General features: G+C 35.9%; 2 protein-coding genes across 2 annotated transcripts; one reads left to right on the forward strand and one right to left on the reverse strand.

Annotated features, from left to right (window-relative positions):
• The first annotated feature begins 376 nt into the window (after nt 1-376).
• LOC132617866 (RING-H2 finger protein ATL73-like) lies at nt 377-1,621 on the forward strand. The gene is made up of 2 exons (XM_060332937.1): nt 377-646; nt 1,496-1,621. The coding sequence occupies exons 1-2, from the start codon at nt 377-379 to the stop codon at nt 1,619-1,621; spliced, it is 396 nt and encodes a 131-aa protein (XP_060188920.1).
• Nucleotides 1,622-1,645: 24 nt separating this feature from the next.
• On the reverse strand, nt 1,646-12,238 carry LOC132606581 (B3 domain-containing transcription repressor VAL1-like). Its single transcript, XM_060320161.1, has 14 exons — nt 11,912-12,238; nt 11,653-11,825; nt 10,593-10,674; nt 10,400-10,516; nt 6,476-7,107; nt 5,922-6,018; nt 5,626-5,800; nt 5,256-5,332; nt 5,082-5,159; nt 4,752-4,964; nt 4,564-4,613; nt 4,101-4,214; nt 3,606-3,673; nt 1,646-2,618 (listed from the first exon to the last, which is right to left on the reverse strand). The coding sequence occupies exons 2-14, from the start codon at nt 11,766-11,768 to the stop codon at nt 1,894-1,896; spliced, it is 2,544 nt and encodes an 847-aa protein (XP_060176144.1). The 5' UTR covers nt 11,769-11,825; nt 11,912-12,238; the 3' UTR covers nt 1,646-1,893.
• Between the last annotated feature and the right edge of the window lie 6,922 nt (nt 12,239-19,160).

Here is a 19,160-nt window from a genome sequence, read left to right on the forward strand (position 1 = left end):
GCCTCGAAAAGAATAAAATATTCCAATATTTCACTTCCAAGTCAATTCGCATTTATCGCGCCAGCTAAAGTAAAACTATTTCAACGCTTTTGAAAGACTTCTACTAACTTATTTTATAAAACAGGACATGCTTACTTGCATTCAATTGTTATCAGCTTTCTATATCATATACTTCTTTTTCTTTAAGCTTCACCGTGTGATATTATTCCACACTATACGTTTCCGAATTTTCTCTCTCTCGAAATGCAAAGCCATGGTTTCTACTATATATAAGAGATGACCGATGAATATGACCAGTTGAATTATGCGACCATCTCATCTAAAATCTCGTAAGCAGTTAGCTAGCGCATAATATTCTTAATTACTTGATGATATTATGTCTCAGCATGATCTGCCTCGTTCAAGCCAAACCAAGGACAAAAACTTGATTTCAATTAGCTATATGCTAATAGTTCTTGCAGCCCTGATACTGCCGCTGCTAATTGCCCTTGTGCTGAGGGAAATCATACGTTGTGTTCTGAGATACAACGGAAGATTTCCCTTCGAGTCTGCAGAAGCTGCAATTGCACGTTTGGCATCAAATGGGTTGGATAAAAGTGAGTTGAGAAAGATTGAAGTGATAGTCTACGAGCCAGGATTGAAGATGGTTTGTGTTACGGAGTGTGTAATATGCCTTGGAGAATTTCAACAAGGAGAAAATTTGAGAATGTTGCCAAGATGTAATCATGGTTTTCATGTTAAGTGTATAGATAAATGGTTCTCATCGCATTCTTCGTGCCCAACTTGCAGACAACTATTGGTCTTAAACCCTATATGTCAAGCTTAAATAAGCGTACAATTTTACACTTTTAAGTTATGATGTAAAGAATTTTTTCCGTGTAAATTTACCTGTTGTGTTGTAATTGTTACCTGCTTTATTTTCAGATTACTAGGTTTATAAATCACAAGCGGTGGTGACCTATAGTTATCTTTTTAGGTGACTTGATATCACAAGGACTAAGGAGTAAATTTTGAGGCTTCTTTAAATATTAGCATATTTGTATATGGCATCAATTGATTATATTGTAGTGACAATACTCTCTTATTTCATACATAATTTGGAGAATGTAATAATCTCAAGAAGAACTTGCCACGCTAGGTATTGAATGTGTGATGTGATTACACTTGCTTATATCAAAGAATTATACTTGTCAAGACATAAAAGTTTGAATATGAACTTCCCAACTTCACTTCAGACATGCATGCCTCACGTTAATTCTGCGACAGCTAAATTTTAAAAACTTCATAAATTTCAGTTGTTCTTTAAATAGGGGTCCTAAAAGCGGCTAGTGTGCAATTCACATATAACAAGCTGATTAAACCACCCTGATGGTTTTCGAGTTTTCAATAAAAATAACTAGCGCGCTTAACTAGCTTAGTAATTGAAATATCCAATTCTGAAAATTTATATGAAATCCATTATTCCATAACGAATATGTGAATCACTTAAAAACAGTGCTGCCAAGAATCAGACATAGACACCAAGAAGATCAGGACAAGTCAAGACCTTCACATCCTGCATATGAGGACTCAAGTAGCAGCTCAAAATGTCAAGCACCAGATAAATAATGCTGCAATCTAAAAAGATGCAAATGATGGCAAACACTTCCTGGAACTTTAGTTGCTTTTCCTTGACAGTACAAATTAGGCCAAAAAAAGAACATTGTCCAGTAGAAAGTACGTATGAGAACCCACAAAAAGTGAAGGAATTGAAGACAAAATAGACTCCTTCAACTGTGAGTATGTATAACACCTCAACAATGAGGTTGTGAACAACACTATATATCTTAACAAAAGGCTCAAATAATCGGAAAAAACAAAAGAAAATATTACCAAGTGAAGATAGGGAATTAATTACCCTTCATCACCTTTACTCTCCGGTTCAGCATCTGCAGTTTTCACAAATCCGTTATCAGTATGGTTTCCTCCATCACTCTCACCGGCAGCTTGTGAGAGCAACGAGTTCCCCAAACTCTCGAGCCCGTTCTGCGTTAGATACTCCAATGGAAGATTGGCCGCATTAACAAGTGACGTGATGCTCATTCCAGCTGTCGCCTCTACTAGCATGTCATCATCCCGGTTCGGATGGCAGTTCAGGTCCAACTGTCCCTTCCCGGCTCCAAACTCCTCCGTTTGATCCCCATTTGAATTCTTTTCGTTCTCGGAGAGATTCATGTGTTCGTTCTCGGAATGATTCATTTGAAGTAACTCTATTCCACTCGCCCCTTCTGTTTCTGATCCATCTTTAGGAGGGACCTGATCCTTTGCCTGTGCCAGCTCAGCTTCTCGTTCTGATTGTTTTTTCTTCTTACGAAGCATGAGAGTTTTAAACCGACGTTTCACAGTCAAACAGACATTGCACTTACACGTGGGCTGGTGCTTGCCTTTTCCACTTGGAGGCTGAATGCAGACAATGCAAGAGCAACCTGGGCGATGCCGAGGATGTTTTGTTGTGGCTCCAACTGAAGACTCTCCTAAGTCACCAATGTTATCTCCTAAAACAGCAAGTGTTGCCAAGGCATCTAGCCCGGAAGGCTCACAATCTTCATTGTTTTCTACTAGTTTTCGCCTCTTAGAATCTGAAATGAGGAGACAATAATAGTGAGTGACTAAACTATATAACAAAGGCGACCTAGACAAGCCTATCTGGAAAACAACTGCTGTAAGAGTAACAGAAGAAACTTACATTCATTTGGTTTATTTGATAGGTAAGCATAATTCATATGTTTCAATTTATAAAGTGTTACATACAAGAAACATAATGCATCTAATATTTTTGATATAATTACAGACACATTCATCATAAAGCCCTTCAAGAACTGGGTGGCAACACAGAAGCTCTCGAACTTGCTAGAATCCCGAAGGAACATCAATGAAACAAGGGCCTAGATTGAAGATTTTCAATTCCAAAACAACAAACTATTATTTAGGTGTAACAAGAGTTTTTGCGTATAAGATATCTTCATTATAGATGGATTTGTAACACATTTATTTGGCAGTTTGAGGGGATTTTTTTTTTGGAGGGGGGGGGGGGGGGGGGGGGGGGGATACGGACTTCCAAATTAAAATATCACAGATTAAAAAAAAAAGAAAAAAAGAAAGCTTTCCCTCCTACCATCAAGCAGATTCCCTAAATTGTAGTGTGTTGAGCCTAAACATCAAGATATAAATGAAAAGTCGACTTGCCAGCATCACGAGAAAAGCTTGTTTAACAGAAATTCCTTTGCATCACTTGCATTTACAAAATACATACATGATACAACTATCTGTTAGGACTTGATGGTTCATCTTGAAACTTGTACATAGAACAACTTTTTCCTTGTGAAAAGTGTCTTTTTAGCAACGTGACTTTTCGAAACTGTTACTCAAAAGCACAATCAAATCTTAATTCTACCAACGACTAAACCCATTCAAATCAAACATCTTCATTCTTGTCCAAGTATATATATTTCCTTACTACTTCAAGATCATATGCTAGAGCATTGCATGTCATTAACAAAGAATCAAAGGCAAAAAAATATAGGAGGGAAGATTTCTGTTAAACAATGAGAAAAGATATCCAATACCCTTGCCAGATCTAAACAGAGCTTCCAGTTCCCTTGGATTAATCTCATCAGGAGCAGCACAAGAGCATCTGTCAAGAAGAAGTTGGCAGCAAAAGGGTAAGAAAATTTCATTCTTCAGAAAGTATCTATTTAATCCCTGGACAAAGGTATATACTCAAACATCCAGATGAGTGTATATAAAGCTAAATAAATGAAATAGCACAATTCAGCGGAAATGCATCTGAAAAAAAATGATGCATTAGTCTAACACCAACAACTATCATTTTGCACAGACTACTCGCTACCAATATAATATTTTTGAGATAATACTAAAATCGGAGGAGCAGAATTACACCCTTATTTATGGTTTACTACCGATAGACCACTATATGGGCAAAAGAGACAATGTTTCTTTTTCTTTTAGTAATGTGATATCTTGAAAAATGAAAAAGATATATAACCAGTCTAGTCTCAAATGTGACTTCAAAGTGGGAGAGGATGAAGCCAGATACAGACCTTCTTGAGTCCCAAATATTGTCCGAACAAGTCCACTTTGCAGGAAGGAGAACATGGACCGGCAATCTACGCCATTTAGAACAGCTGTCACATTGAGCCCATTGCTCCTGATCCCTGTGCAGGGGTACAACAGACATCAGCAATCAGCTTAGGTCATCGGACTCCAATAAAAAAAATAAAAAAATCCAGCAGATTGCAACCAAACAGTGAAATGGCAATCAGTCATTTATGTGTGGCTTTGGTATGACCAAAGGCAAAGGTGAACAACATTGACAAACACAAAACTCTGTCCTGAGCTTTTAAGATTTTGCATCTTCCATGGTGAAATATGGACCAGAAGCGGGGTGAATAAGTAGTTTAAAAGGTATCATGCGACAATTTACACATTGGAAGAAGTTTTTTGAATAGGCTGAGCTACAACATATCAAATTTCTCAAGTCAGTGTAGTTAGTTTTTCCCTTACCCAGAAGATCGGGTAGTAAATATCGTCCTCTTTCCAAAAATTGGTGGTTCCTATAGAGAAGAAAAAAGAGAGCATTAGACTTTCCATTTACTACTGTCTATCATTGACTATGAAAAAAGAATAATGACATAAAATTAAAAGAAGAAAGAAAATTTGGGTAACGCTTTCCACATTTGGGTTGCACTTACTTCATATTCCTCAAATTCACAATCCTCAATCACAACAATGGTAGGCTTTGCAGTCGGAGGTGGCCGTAGCAATTCTTGTGATTCTTCCCAAGTGATTCTAAGTTCCATAGCATCATCAGCATGCATAAGAAGCCTCTTATTTTTGGACCCGATGTTTCTTGCCTTTTTCTTCTCTGACATTTTCACAGAATCATCGCTTGTCCTACCTCCATTCTTTTCATGTTTCGATGACAAAAAAGAATTCGCAATTACGAGAAAGAGAAAATTCAAATGCTGCAAGCATGTGAGTAAACTTGCTTAGCAAAAAGACCTAGAAGGCTAAACACTCACCGGAAAGTTTTCAGTCATGCCAGAAAATGAAGTTTCTGCAGAGCCATTGCCATTGGGAAGGAGAGGCGTTTGAGAATCCTGTTATTTGCATATGAAAAGAGGGAAATAAAATCACTGTAATAACAAGGCAAAAAAAGAAAGCTGACTGTAGCAAACAATGTTTCTGTAGATAACCTGCATGTCAACATTGTTTGTTGCCTTCCGAAACCCCATAACAAGCTTTCCTCCCGGATCTATTCGACTAAATATCACTACAACAATAAACCATAATCACTAGTTCTATCTGAAAATCACATGACTATCAAATACAGAGTCAATGGATGACCGAAATAAAGGAAAGACCGCATCTACAGTCAAATAACTCGCCATTTTTCCAGAGATGGAAAAAGATTTCTCTGATATATCTATCCAATATAGAGACCTCTTATCCATCATTGCCCTTTTTTTGGGGGGGTAGTAAATGGAACCTTGACACATCCAATAATAATGAAGAAAGGATGAAATATCTTTTTTTTTTCTATAAGAAGTAAGCATGAATACTTACCAGTATCACCAGCTTGCAATTGCATATTCTGTATACAAGGGGTAACACCCTCCAAAACATACATCCGGCTGTTGTTATTGGGCCAAAATCTGAATTGAAATGTCCACTCTTTACCCTTTATATCCTGAATCCTTATAGGTAGACCCTCTGATTGGTTAATTGGAGGAAAGTATGCCTGCATAAGAATTGGTATTGATGAAGCAGAAAAGGTGCATTGCGAGCTAAGCATTCGAGACAGGCAAAATATCATATTGTATCTTCACAATTACAAAAGAATCTGAAGAATTAACTCTTACTTCAGCACATGCTTTGGGCAGAACCAGACGGCCTATTCGTCCAGCATCACTGGCACTTAGGACCTTCTCAAACAGTGGTACGATAGTGGACTTTAAGCTGAAATTGCAGTTAAAGTAAACATAACTGGTATCAAAACTTGGGAAGGGAAAGTAAAAGACGCCATATGTAGAGCCTGTTGATCCCATTTTGATAAATAGGGGTGATTAGGAGTGGTAAACGGGTCAGGTCAGATATGGGCGGGTCGAAAACGGGTAAAAAATGGGTTAACTGACAGGAATAATCAGGTGAGAACACAAGCCAAAAGTCAAAATAAGCTTAGGCTCCTAGAAAGCAAGAACTCAAGAAAATTAACAATCAGACAAATGGGTATTGATAATATGGATATCCATATTAGGGGATAATATAGATAATATCCATATAGTTATCCAACCCATGTCTAATTGATCGGATTAGATGGGTTACTTGTTTTTTTAACCATTTTGCCAGCCCTAGGGGTGATATACAACTCAAGGATAACTAATAGTAATCAAAAATAGTAGAATGTTAAGGATACTCTCCAGATAATTTCTGCAACTCCTGGTCTGTAATCCTAGGCCAGTATCGAGGCAATAACTGATTGCGGCCCCCACGGCCTTCAGCAGGCGGCCTCGCAATCCGTGCCTGTGAAGCCATTCCTTTGTTTGATTCAGAACCTGAATTGGGGCTAGCTTTGGGGGGCTTAGGCAATATATGACGTGCCCTCTGCCCCTGTTGAAAGGGAGAATTTTTGCTTTGTTCCCTCCCCTCAACATCTCCACCAGGAAAAGGCTGCTGTCCTGAACTCGAAGTACCCATTGGAGTACTCAAAGAGAAATTTAGAGATGGCTGATTGATTGGTTCATACATATCTTTAACTCCTTGGCTTGGTCTCTCATTATCGGGTTTGCCAAATAGAGAAGCTCCAATGGGCTGCTGATTCAGATTTGAAAAGCATGTATTGACATTACCAATGGGAAGCATTGTCTCTGGTTTAGTGTCATTCTTTTGAGTTTGAAAGAGTTGACCAGGCTCACTGTTCTCCACTGGCTTGCTCAACCGCATAGTCCTTCTTCTGTCGAAATCATTCTCATCCATTTTATTCTCAACACCAAGTGGATGTGCGCTCCTAGATCCCAAGGAGCCATTTGGATGATCATCACCAGGTATCTGCAAAAGCATTTATAAGATGATTAGACTCAAATTACGTCAACTTACCATCAGCTAAATTTGTTAAAGAGACAAGAGCATGTATGTGCACATACACATTCAGAAACACGTAAAAAGAACTCCAATTAGATAAGTGAAGTAAAAGAAAGAGACAGAAAAGAGAAGCTATTCATTTGTCAATATTTTGAACTCTAATTAGATAATAAGTGAAACAAAAGAAAAAGGACAGAAGAGAGAAGCTTTTGTCAATATCTTGAATTTGTTTCTTTCTCTCCTTGATTGGGTTTTGGCTTTCTGGTGGTGGTGGTTTTCTATGTTGCATAGACACAAGATTTATAATTATAATAACGCCAGAAACCAAAATAAATAGCATGCTTGCTCTAAGTGAAAAAACTGCATCAATTTGACCTAACTCTTCTCCCATATTTGAGACAAATACTTTTGACCCTGCATTTTTAGAACTTCCCAAATATATAAAATATTTCTTAGGACATGACCAATAAAGATAAGACTATGCATTCAAATTTACCAAGTAAGCTTGCCAGAAAGAACAAGTATCAAGTATGACAAGTGAATATCTGAATATCAAATGTTAAAGCACGCAAAAGAAATATAAAAAAGAAAAAGAAAAAAAAAGGAATGATGTCGTGTCTGTGTTGCATGGACACGATACAAACAAAAGACTAGCTAATTCTAAGAAATTTAGAAACCATGACACATAGCACGCTTGCTCTAAGTGCAAAAGCTGCCTTAATTTTTTATAAAGATTTTTTTTTTTTTTTTGATAAAGAAAGCTGCCTTAATTTGCAGAATTACTATGTGAAGTTTTCAAATCGACATGGACAAATTTGACAAGTTAATATGTGCATATGAATACTAAACGTCAATAACTTGCAAAAGAATTTATAAAAAAAAAAAAAAAATGATTTATTGATTGATTGGAGAAACAGAAATAAATAAAGTACGTATATACGTCTTATATACAATTATACAAATATCTTGACCCTCGTACCTTTTCTATTTGCAATTTTCTTGACCATTTCCAACAACGAAATCTTTTTTCATCTTTCAAAATTTTAAAGTGTAGACAAACAATTCTAGATTTTCTTTACCATTTCTTTAATGTGATGAACCTTAGAACCTAAGTTGTGCGGACTCTTCACTTTGGATGTCGCAAACGGGTCGGATTCAAAAATACACTACTTTTGCAGAATCCGACACGCACCCGTTGACATTTTTGAAGAGTCCGAGCAACAAAGCTTAAAACCAAGTAACCAACAACAATCACCAATTTAATTTTTTGATCCATTCCAAAAAGTTTGACGTCTTCCCATGAATGAAAATTATTCTTGCTCTAGTAATTTAAATAATCACCAATTTAATTTTTTGATCCATTCCAAAAAGTTTGACGTCTTCCCATGAATGAAAATTATTCTTGCTCTAGTAATTTAAATTAGTAATTCCTATATCCCAATTTTTATTACATCCCCTCCATTTTGGCGCATCCAAGAATATTTCACACCATTGTACTAATAAATATTCTTTTATACAACATTCACAAGTTCTTAGAATTCAAATCTATTCACCGACCAAATTTTTTTTTTTTTTGATAAGTAAAGATTTCCGATCAAATTTATTAGATGTGAAATTTCTCTCTTACTCTAGTTCTTTCAACTATTAGGTCAAGTTGTTTAAACATTACTACTTTTAAAAATATACAAGTCAAATGATATCTTAAACTGCATATCCAACCAAATGGTGTCACCTAAATTGAAAGGAAGGAGTAAAACTAACTCTAATAATTATTATTTCATATCTTAGTAACCACTACTCAAAGTTTACATTCCAAATTATTATTATAAACGCTTCTTTATTAACCATGCTATAATAATCTTAAGCATTTTATCTCAATATCTACACAAGTCAAATATCTACTATATTGTTTGACAAAGTACTTCATTTTACTCACAATGAAAGTTATTGTTTTAACATACTCTAATAACTCTCATGTAGCTTTTCTTTGTTATAATTCCTAAACTAGTCAAATGCGATAAATAAAATAAATAGAGCAAAACATGTGAATGAGGCATAACCCTTTTGCAAAGCTCAAGGACTTCAAGCTCTTTTAGGTTCATCTCCCAAAAAGTGACGCTATGGGTATATTTTGTGTTCACACATCCTCATATTGAGTTATTGCAGTAAAAGGTGTTGGAGAAAACTTCACCGTTTCTCCTTTTTCATAAGTGTGTTGATTTTATTCAAAAAATAAATTTCACTAAGATGTTTATAATACTAAATTTTTAGAGCATAGAGAAGTTGTAAAATCGCTTGATAAAAAAAAATGTTGTAAAATCGCTTGATAAAAAAAAATGTTGTAAAATCGCTTGATAAAAAAAAATGTTGTAAAATCTTCTAAGCCATCTACATTTTCTATTTTAAGCGAAAACTATGAAGTCTGGAAGCATTTAGCTTTCTAAAGAAGACTATTTCCATAAAGTCCATCCTACATATAATACCCCTGCCCTGCAATTAAACAATCAATGTCAGAATTTTTAAGACAAATAGGATTCTACTCCTAGTCTAAAGTTAAAACTTTTATGCTTTTGATTTTTTATTTTTTTTGGAGAACGGTAACTGTATATGCTCAGCATAAAAGGCTATGCTGGTAGCCAAATTTACAAAAAAAGATCCAGTGGGTTAATCTGTCCTTTTCTACTTACAAGGATTCTTTTGCTTTTCTATTGGAACACAAGGCCATTGAAAATGATTCTGAAGCCATGTTGGACTTCATCAACTCATAATACAACCTGTGAATCTATCTACTTTTAGGTTGATACTCTTGGATGTAACCCCGGCAGTTCCTTGATGCTGGTTTAGTTTTTTCACTCAATAATATTACCTTACTTTTCAAAAAAGAGAGAAACGTGCTCCGTATCTCATGTGCCACTTCAACAATGCAATGACAAATGCCTTCCTCCTTTTTCACGTAAAAGCAAAGTTGCATAAAGCAGTGCCAGGATAACTTGATAGGGCTCCGACATTATGTTCATATTTCTCTAAAATGAAGTAGATATATACCTACCAACAACGTTAACGTAAAATAATCCGATGACACACTAAACCCCACTAATAAAGAATATACAAACCTACATGTCAAAGCATGAAACTCCCATGATGCATTTAATGTCTCAGACAAGCCCCAAACTAGCTGTATACGTCATAGACATGTGCCTAAACAAAGTTTCCGCACCAAAAACAAAAATAAATGAAAGAAAAAAAAGAATAAGGATACCTGTATTGGTCTGATGGAATGACCATCCAAATGGCTTGCACAGTTTTTACATGCAACACCTCCATAATCCAAGTACTCATACAAATATTTTGAGGCAATGCACCCACAGTGTATACGCTGCACACCAAATGAAGATAGAATCAAAAACACTAGTTGACCATGCAATAATCTAGTACATGATTCAGTGACCTACCTTTCTACACGTTCTGCATTCCCTCCAACCAGATTCATCCAGGTGGAAAGTTTCACAGAAAACTAAATTCTCAAAAGCAGATCTGCAGACAAAATTGAGGCGACATCACAAAAACTTTGGTTTACTGATTGCATAATTAACTAACAAATAGCTAGGCTGGAACACCAAAAAAGTTACAAGTCAACTATATGTCAAGACTCAAGACTGATGAAAATGCTCTTACTTTGTGATGCTTGTATAAAGAAGAGTGAATGAAAGAAATTAACAATAAAAAAAATACAGAGTTCAAAGCAACAACAATGTCATACTAGGTAAATCTAAGAAGTTGAATTCCCAACTATAAGAACGTATACATTTTTGTATTTGATAAGGTAACGTAACAATTATAAGAACTTCCACTTCTGATACATTAACAACGAAACAGTTGATAAATATGCTGACATACTATTTGTCATGGAAAGACCAACAAGAACAACAAAGCAAGTACTATTGCCTCAAACTCAAAGTTATTTGTGCAAGTTATTATCTTGGAACCTAATGCATTCAACTATAGAAGGGATAGATAACATGTAAATATAACAGCCCAAAACTAAAAAGAGCTCATCTTTATTAACAGTGACCACTAAATCATCATGCAAAACTCCGTTTTCTTTAGTTAAAAGCTTGAAAATGAGAAACTGAAAACAAAAGGGCACCATAGGGTCCTTTGAATTCTCACCTTCCTTCTCCTTCCTAAAAAAAGGCTTCATTTTTACAAATAAACATCGAAAATAAAACTATTACGCGTAATATGTAATCACAGAACTAAGAAAAGGTAGAGAACACTCACTCTTGAAGCACAAATTGCAGAGTAACAAAAATTAAAAAATGTCAATAAATTTGGTACTATTTGACTAAAAATCCTAAATTTAGGAACAATTCCATAATGCAACAAACAAGAATTTTTGCCCCCTCTATTTCAGGGATCCAAAAACCCCATATCCCCAAACTACCCTTTACATCAGAAAATCAAGTCAAATACATAGAAATAATTACAATTAGGACAATAGAAATTAATTACCCGCAATTGTAGCAAAGCTTAGCAAATCCACCTGATTTGAAACCCCAACCTTTTTTCCATTCAGACGACGTCGTTGCAGCACGACAAAGTTCATTCATGCAAATCATTGACCCCATTTTGAATCCCTCAAAAATCAAACCTTTAACAACAAATCTTAACAATCAACAAAAACCCTAAAAAAAACAATCAAGAAACCATTAACCCCAGATCAAAATAAACCCCAAAAATCACAACAAAAAAATAAAAATACACAACTTACCTTACTCAATATCAAATGTGGGGTTTACCCAAAATGAAACATAAACCTTAGCATGAACACTATATTGTAAAATCTTGAACTAAATCTTTAGTATAAAAAGTGGGTCAAACACTGTAAAATTAACGGTGATGGTCGGTGGTTGGTCGGTTATAAGATAAATAGAACATATAAAGATACAATTACAAAGTACAGATTTACATATATATTATAGAGAGAGAGAGAGAGGAAAGTATTATAGAGATTTTAGAGAGAGAAAGTTGAATATAGTGCATGCAGAGAAGAAAGCAAAAATGGATGCACAAAATGCATGCACGACACTTGAAGACACGGTAAGGTCATCGTCTATACTTAACTTAATTTCCTTTTTTCATTACATTTAATCCACAAATTAATTCTTGTTTTTATTTATTTATTTATTTTTTTGTCTATTTTTTCGGACAGTGATACGATGAACCTATGCTTTCGTGGATTCCCATGTCTACTTCGGTATTTATGACGTCAAAAAGTATTTCAAATGTGTAGAGTCAATGGTAAGTGAAGTTTTACTGTACAACACATTGACTAAAAGTTATCGTAGTCGGGTAAATTTCAACACGACTGAATCTAGGCAAAAAGGAAAAGAAATAATATAGGCTATAGATTATGGTGATGATTTCATATTCATACTTACAATTTGAACACAAAGAAATTGACTTTACAAAGATTTCATGCGTTATTCCTCACAAATGTCATTGTGTTGGTGTTTACTTTGAAAAATGATCCTATAAATAAGCGAGACTTGGTACTATAATCTATTACGAATGTTACTTAAGTAATAATGACCCTTTTAATAGGAGAACAGAAAAAATTAGCCAAAAAGTCTATAAATAAAATACATTATATCTCTGTAGGATTTTTTTCAATTCAAAATGCAAGTGGACATAAGAGATCACCTTTTTTTATATTTATAGATAATGGCGTAGCATATCAGTTTTTTACTACTCCAATTTTATTTCATATATGAGCATAAAGTTTAATATAGAAAAAAATACTCTTTTCATTTCATTTTATATGAAGTCGTTTCACTAAGCACTAATTTTATGAAGAAATTTAATTAAGAAAAACTTTTGAAATTTGTATTCTTAAATATGTGAAGTCATTTTGATGGCTATAAAATTATGCATATAAGTAAAGGTAAAATAAAGTTTAAAATTAAATTATTTTTCAAATATAAAAAGTATACATCATTCACTTTTGAACGAATTTAACGGAAAATAATGTCACATAAAAATTGAATAGGTGGTGTATATTGACACAACAATTTTTGCTTAAATATTTTTTGTCCCATCTGTACTAAGGCACAGACTTTAATCACGCCACATGCATTTGGGTCAAAATGAAGCTGATTACAAATGACCTCGGTAATTACGAAGTCATTCCAAAAACATTAGGCAAAGACAAGGAGTCTAGTTGACTACAAATGATGAGCATGTTGAGTATCACCATACATGCACCCCGGTAATAATCCGATAATAAAAATAAAACAAATTAATTAACGTAATTTGGGTGGTTAGTATTATTGCTAAAATTATCGTTAGGGGTATGATTTTGTTTTTGAATTTGTCATAGCCCATGGGACATAACATATAGTAGTATAATAAGTTTGTTTTAGGCTTAATGCATGTGCGGCCCCTAAACTTGCCCTTTATTTTATTTTGACACCTCAACTAAGTGTTGTTCCTATTGAATCCCTGAACTTGGCCTCAAGTGTGTCTATCAGACAAAATTCAACTTACATAATATATATGGTGAGTTTCATTTATTTTTTTAAGTCTTGCGTATGAATGTCAATTACATCCTATGTGGAAAATTCAACCAATTAAAATACACCATCCATTTTAATTAGGCAAAAGTCATAGATAGCCCCCTAAACTTTGCCACATTTTCCTCTAGGGTACCTAAACCGAGGGTTGTACCTATTGGGTACCTAAACCAGTCCGAATTTGTACCATTTAGACACCTTTTTTACAATCAGCAAAAAATATAAAATGTGTGTATTACACTCGCGATGACGTGGCAAAATGACCAATTAAATGATGACATGTGGCAGATTAGTCCAAAAAATTATTAAAAAAGGAATTGAGTTTTAAAAAAAAACAAAAAAAACTTAAACCATAATCCTAAGCTAACCAGCCGCCACCCACCCAAACCCTTCCCCTGCTATCCCATCGAACCCACCCCACCAAACCCCTCCCTCTCCCTTTACCATCAGAATCCCTAGCCATAGCAATCCCACCGTAGGAACCAACCACTTTACCTTCCTCATTCCATTTCTCAATTGTAACCTTCCTCTCCATTCCATTTTTTATTGGTACGAGGAAGAAGACTGAGATTTTTGCCGGAAAAAATTAAAGAGTTCCTACCAATTCGCCGGAAAAGATGGAGTCACGCCATAATTTTTTTGATTCCCATATCTGATTTTCTTTTATGTTGAGGATTGAACCTCGCCGGAAAAAATGAAATTTCATCGGGAAAAATTATAGTACCCAAATCTAATGTTTCTTTTACTTGGAGAGAAAACAAGGGAAATGGATTGAGTTTAGAAGTATAATTGGAGAGAGAAGAGGAAAATAATGGAGGGAGAGAGGTCTCCCTCATGGCTTTGAAAATTATCAAAGAGGCAGTGATGATGATTTTTTTTCTATTTTCTGGGCAAACTAATTCGGGCATGGAGATTACCTGACCCGTATCCTGGCATGCCGACCCGGTATGGCCTGTGATTGAGAAGTTTCTCTCACAAATTATTTTTATAGAAAGAATCAAAAGAAACAAGAAACAAAAAAAAAATTGAAGAAGAGAAGCAGTGGTGGAGAAGACGAAGAGGGGTGAGGGGAGGTCACTGACGGGCTGGCTGTTGTCCAGTTCTTAGGTCTTTTTTTTTTTTAATTTAAGTTATATTTTAAAAGAGGTAAGCTTTCAACCAAAAAAAAAATAGTATTGAAGAGTACTTCACGCGTCCGAGGAGAGTGCATTTCACTTTTTTTGCCACATCAGCAAAAAGTATTTATGTGGTACAAATTCGGACTGGTTTAGGTACCCAATAGGTACAACCCTCGGTTTAGGTACCCCAGAGGAAAATATGGCAAAGTTTAGGGGGCTATCTATGACTTTTGCCTTTTAATTATACACCTGATGTGTGTATCTGAAGCCTATTCATGTGAGCACTTTCAATTTTCTTATGTGATCTGAAGCTCTAATATATCAAGTGAAGATTCTAGCATCCGATCTGTGAATCTTCTTGTGATGGAGAAATGATAGCAGGCTAAATAATCTTGCAGATCTAATTTGTTACACCTCGGAAAATCTTCCGTTGGTACGCAAGTGAATGACCTGGTGATGAGTACGAGTGTATGATGTTTCCATGAGTAAGAAACGACATTTGATGACCCTTAAGTAAGATTTCAAAGGAAATTGCAATAAGAGATAGGTTATGCTCCACAATGACTAATTATAGGTTTTGGAAATGTGAAAGTTGCAAGTTTGCATTCTGGCCAGTTGGTCGTAAAATGAAATACGGACCGTAAAGTGGTATACGGTCCGTAAACTGCCATGTCATATTTTGGCTTCCAAAACTTCAACTTTCTGCCAAATGATCAAATGGTTAAATACGACCTGAAATACGGACCGTAAAGTGGTTTACGGCCCGTAAACTGTGTCCGCAAATCACCATGTCTCAGCCTGAGTTTCTGGTTCGGTTATGATTAAATACGACTACGAAGGACGGTCCGTAAACTGGAATACGGACCGTAAACCAAGTTTACGACCACTGTGCACTTCAAATCAGATTTTTAAGTCATTAAATAAGGGGACCAAGGCTTATTTCATTTCACTTCTACATCACACCCCTTCTCTCTAGAACATCTCTCTACATATATTCCACAAGAATTCAAGGATATTTGGTGATCAACAACATAAATCAAGGGAATCAAGTGTAAGAAAACCATCAAGATCATCCAAGGTCAAGAAATCCAAATGGAGATAAACTAGGGTTTTGCTCAAAGTGGAGTATTATCAACTAAAGCTTGTTCCTACAACATTTAAGGTAAGATTCATGATATTTCTATATTGTTTAAGGTAGTTAAGAGTTGAAATATTTGGATTGTAGAAGAGTATAGAAAAATGAGTCATGAATATGGAATAGTGTCATTTTGAGAAATAGTATGAATTGAGCTATGGGTCTTGATGTATTGTGATGTAAATACGGTATAAATGATGTTGAGAGCATGAGATGAACAATGTATGTAAATGGACGTCGTGTGTGTTAGGACCATGGTTATGGATGAATTGAATGTAAGTCTAGAAATATGGATAATGTGAATGAGTAATGGCTATTGTTATGGCATCATGAATTTATTATTGACGTTTGGGAGTTGAGATACGTTATGGGGGAGATGCTGTCCGATTTTCTCTAGCTTTAGTCATATATGCTAGATATCGATTCTAATGATAGTACGACTTCAATGAAGGTAGAAACGCTAGCATTGGAGGAGAACGCGCAAGTGTAGAATAGTGCAACGGAAAGGTATGTAAGGCTAACCCTTCTTTCATAAGGCATGGTTCTTTGGCCAAACATCTAAATCTTCTGTAAGAGTATGATATCCTTCAATTGATTTGATCTTCCGAGCTAGCAAGCTTACGATTCTTGATACGCTACAATTGTACCAATGTCCTCGTATAACGAGTAAGCCTAATAAGATGAATGTGACGAATGACGATGATAGTGATAATGATATCGATGACGATAATGATGAAGATGATGATAATGGCATTGATAATAATGAATTTTATGAGTTATTATGTATATGTATCTATGAGTGACTATTATATAACCCCGAGCTTATGAGGCTGGGTATGATATGTAAATAAGTATGTATACGATTACGAAACGCGCGCACACCTCTGCAGAGGGTACGGATAACCCTGACGCCTTGGTAGAGCCAGGTAGATGTAACCCTGAAGTCTTGGTAGGGCCAGGTACGAGTAACCTTGAGCCTTGGTTGGCCAAGTATGTATGAAACACCAATCCTGTATGGTCGGGTATGCTATGTAAATAATGATGTATATGATATGATTATGTATATGATATGAATACGAATATGATACGATATGAATGTGAATAAAGGTGTATATACGAATACGAGCACGAATATGGTACAGATGCGAGTGTGGATACGGATATGGATGTATGTACATAAATACGTATTAGAGATGGTAAGATCCTATGTAAGGCAAGTAAGTGCCGATGATGATGACGTTACTATCTCCTACCTCATGTTGTTTCTTATGTTGCACATTATGCTTTCCTATTGATGTTGATCATGCTTTACATACTCAGTACATTCTTCGTACTGACGTCCTTTTGTTTGTGGACGCTGCGTCATGCCCGCAGGTGCACAGGGAGACAAACTTGACCCGTAGCCGCTTTCTCAGAGATTTCATAGCAGAGCTCCATTTCATTTGGAGCCATAGCTTTTGGGTACTTATTATTTTGTGTATATAATTATGGGCATAGCGGGGTCCTGTCCCGCTTATGTGATATATTATATTCTTCTTAGAGGCTCGTAGACATGTGTATATGGTTAGATGTGTCTGCCTTGTCGGCCTATATTTTGTGTATCATTTTGATAGCCTTGTCGGCTCACGTACATTGATGTGGCATAAATGCCAATGATGATCTAAAGATGTTGTCGTCCAATGGGACTAGCGTGATTGATGAAAAGAAATGTATGTTTTACTATGTGGCTCACTGATACGCTCAAATTACACCTATTAATGGTATAACGCGGACGTTGTCAAATATAGTAACCAACAAGGTTGGGGTCGAATCCCACAGAGAACAATATGTAGGCGATTTAAGCAGATTAGGAATTATCAGTAACAATAGCTAGACCGAACGCATCAATGGTGGTTTTTGATAAGGTTTTGATAAAATACGGAAATATAAATTCTACTCTAGAAAGCAAATAAATTGATCAATGGCAACAAGAATGGAATAAAGGAAACTACTTCTCAAGTAACGATCCAATATATTTCATGAATTATAAATAATAGCAAGTTTATGTTATTTAGCCTCGGATAATGACTCTAAATTAACTTCTCCCGAAGATTAACTAAACTACCCAATTGAAGATCCCTCAAGCAATTAGGAGCATTAAAAACACCCGAATATGACTACAAGTGGTATCGCCTATTCCTAGGTCAATTTCCATTAGATGAGGGTTAACGCCCCAAATTCCTGTTAATTATTCTATCACAATCCCGTTTTTCCTCTTCCGAGTTTCAAACAAAATAAATGGGTGAGTCCTAGGGTTAGCTACTCCCTTGAGAAACGTTGAAGAACAAGAATAATTAAAATAACAAGAACTTACTTGAATATAAATAATGTCGATGAATAAATAAGCACAACAAGAGTATCAATCTTAATTGTCACCAAGAAATTTCCATAAGCAAGGATTAAATAAAAGAAAGAATATTTACGTAGGAACCCTAGCCTCCAAACTTGTGTTTTATGCCAAAGATAATTTTACAATGCTCTCAGTTGGCTTTTTAAAACAACTGGAATAGCAAAAATCGTCAAAATCCAATTTCTGTTCGGACTGGGCCGAAAATCCTTCAACGCGAACGCGCCACCTGGATGCGCGAACGCGCCAAGATGACGTCAGCTTCATTCTGTTACTTTAGCGCGAACGCGTAGAGCCACTCCCGCACGTGGGCGCGAACGCGTGGGTTACCTGCGCGAACGCGCAGAGTAATTTTCCACCAAAATTTCCAGAACCTCCAGTTGCGTTCAGTGATCAACTCTTTTTCCTCTTTTTCGCTTGTTTTTCCACACTTAGGCTCTAGGAACCTCGTATTACCTGAAACATAATAAAAACCATGTAAAATCACATAGACTTGCTTAAAAACAAGTAAAACTTATAGCCGAAAAGCATCGATTGTAGCATAAAATCACGCCACATCACTCACCTAGATGTTATGAGAAGGTATGTCGAGGGGTGCCCGGGTGGGATAGCACCGGGTGGGATAACACCGGGTGCTCGTCACGGTTCACCTTGTCGGGTCGTGACATAATTCCTCCATATGTATGTGCAGTCTTTTTGGGTATAATTAAAATCGGTGGGGTGTTTTAATTGGTTGAAATTTCCACGTAGGGTGCGATTGGAATTCACGAGCAAGGCTAAAAGAAATTGAAACTCACCATATGTATTAT

The sequence above is a fragment of the Lycium barbarum genome, chromosome 1 (genome assembly GCF_019175385.1).
Source record: "Lycium barbarum isolate Lr01 chromosome 1, ASM1917538v2, whole genome shotgun sequence".
NCBI classification, from domain to species: Eukaryota; Viridiplantae; Streptophyta; class Magnoliopsida; order Solanales; family Solanaceae; genus Lycium; species Lycium barbarum.

Excerpts from the sequence above, each read along its gene's own strand:
- LOC132617866 (XM_060332937.1), top strand. The coding sequence starts at position 377 with ATGTCTCAGCATGATCTGCCTCGTTCAAGCCAAACCAAGGACAAAAAC. Across the intron at positions 647-1,495 it reads ACGAGCCAGGATTGAAGATG|TGCTGCCAAGAATCAGACAT; the intron begins GTTTGTGTTACG and ends ACTTAAAAACAG.
- LOC132606581 (XM_060320161.1), bottom strand. The coding sequence starts at position 11,768 with ATGGGGTCAATGATTTGCATGAATGAACTTTGTCGTGCTGCAACGACG. Across the intron at positions 6,019-6,475 it reads TTGCAGAAATTATCTGGAGA|CTTAAAGTCCACTATCGTAC; the intron begins GTATCCTTAACA and ends CTGCAATTTCAG. Across the intron at positions 5,333-5,625 it reads ATTGCAAGCTGGTGATACTG|TGATATTTAGTCGAATAGAT; the intron begins GTAAGTATTCAT and ends TTATTGTTGTAG.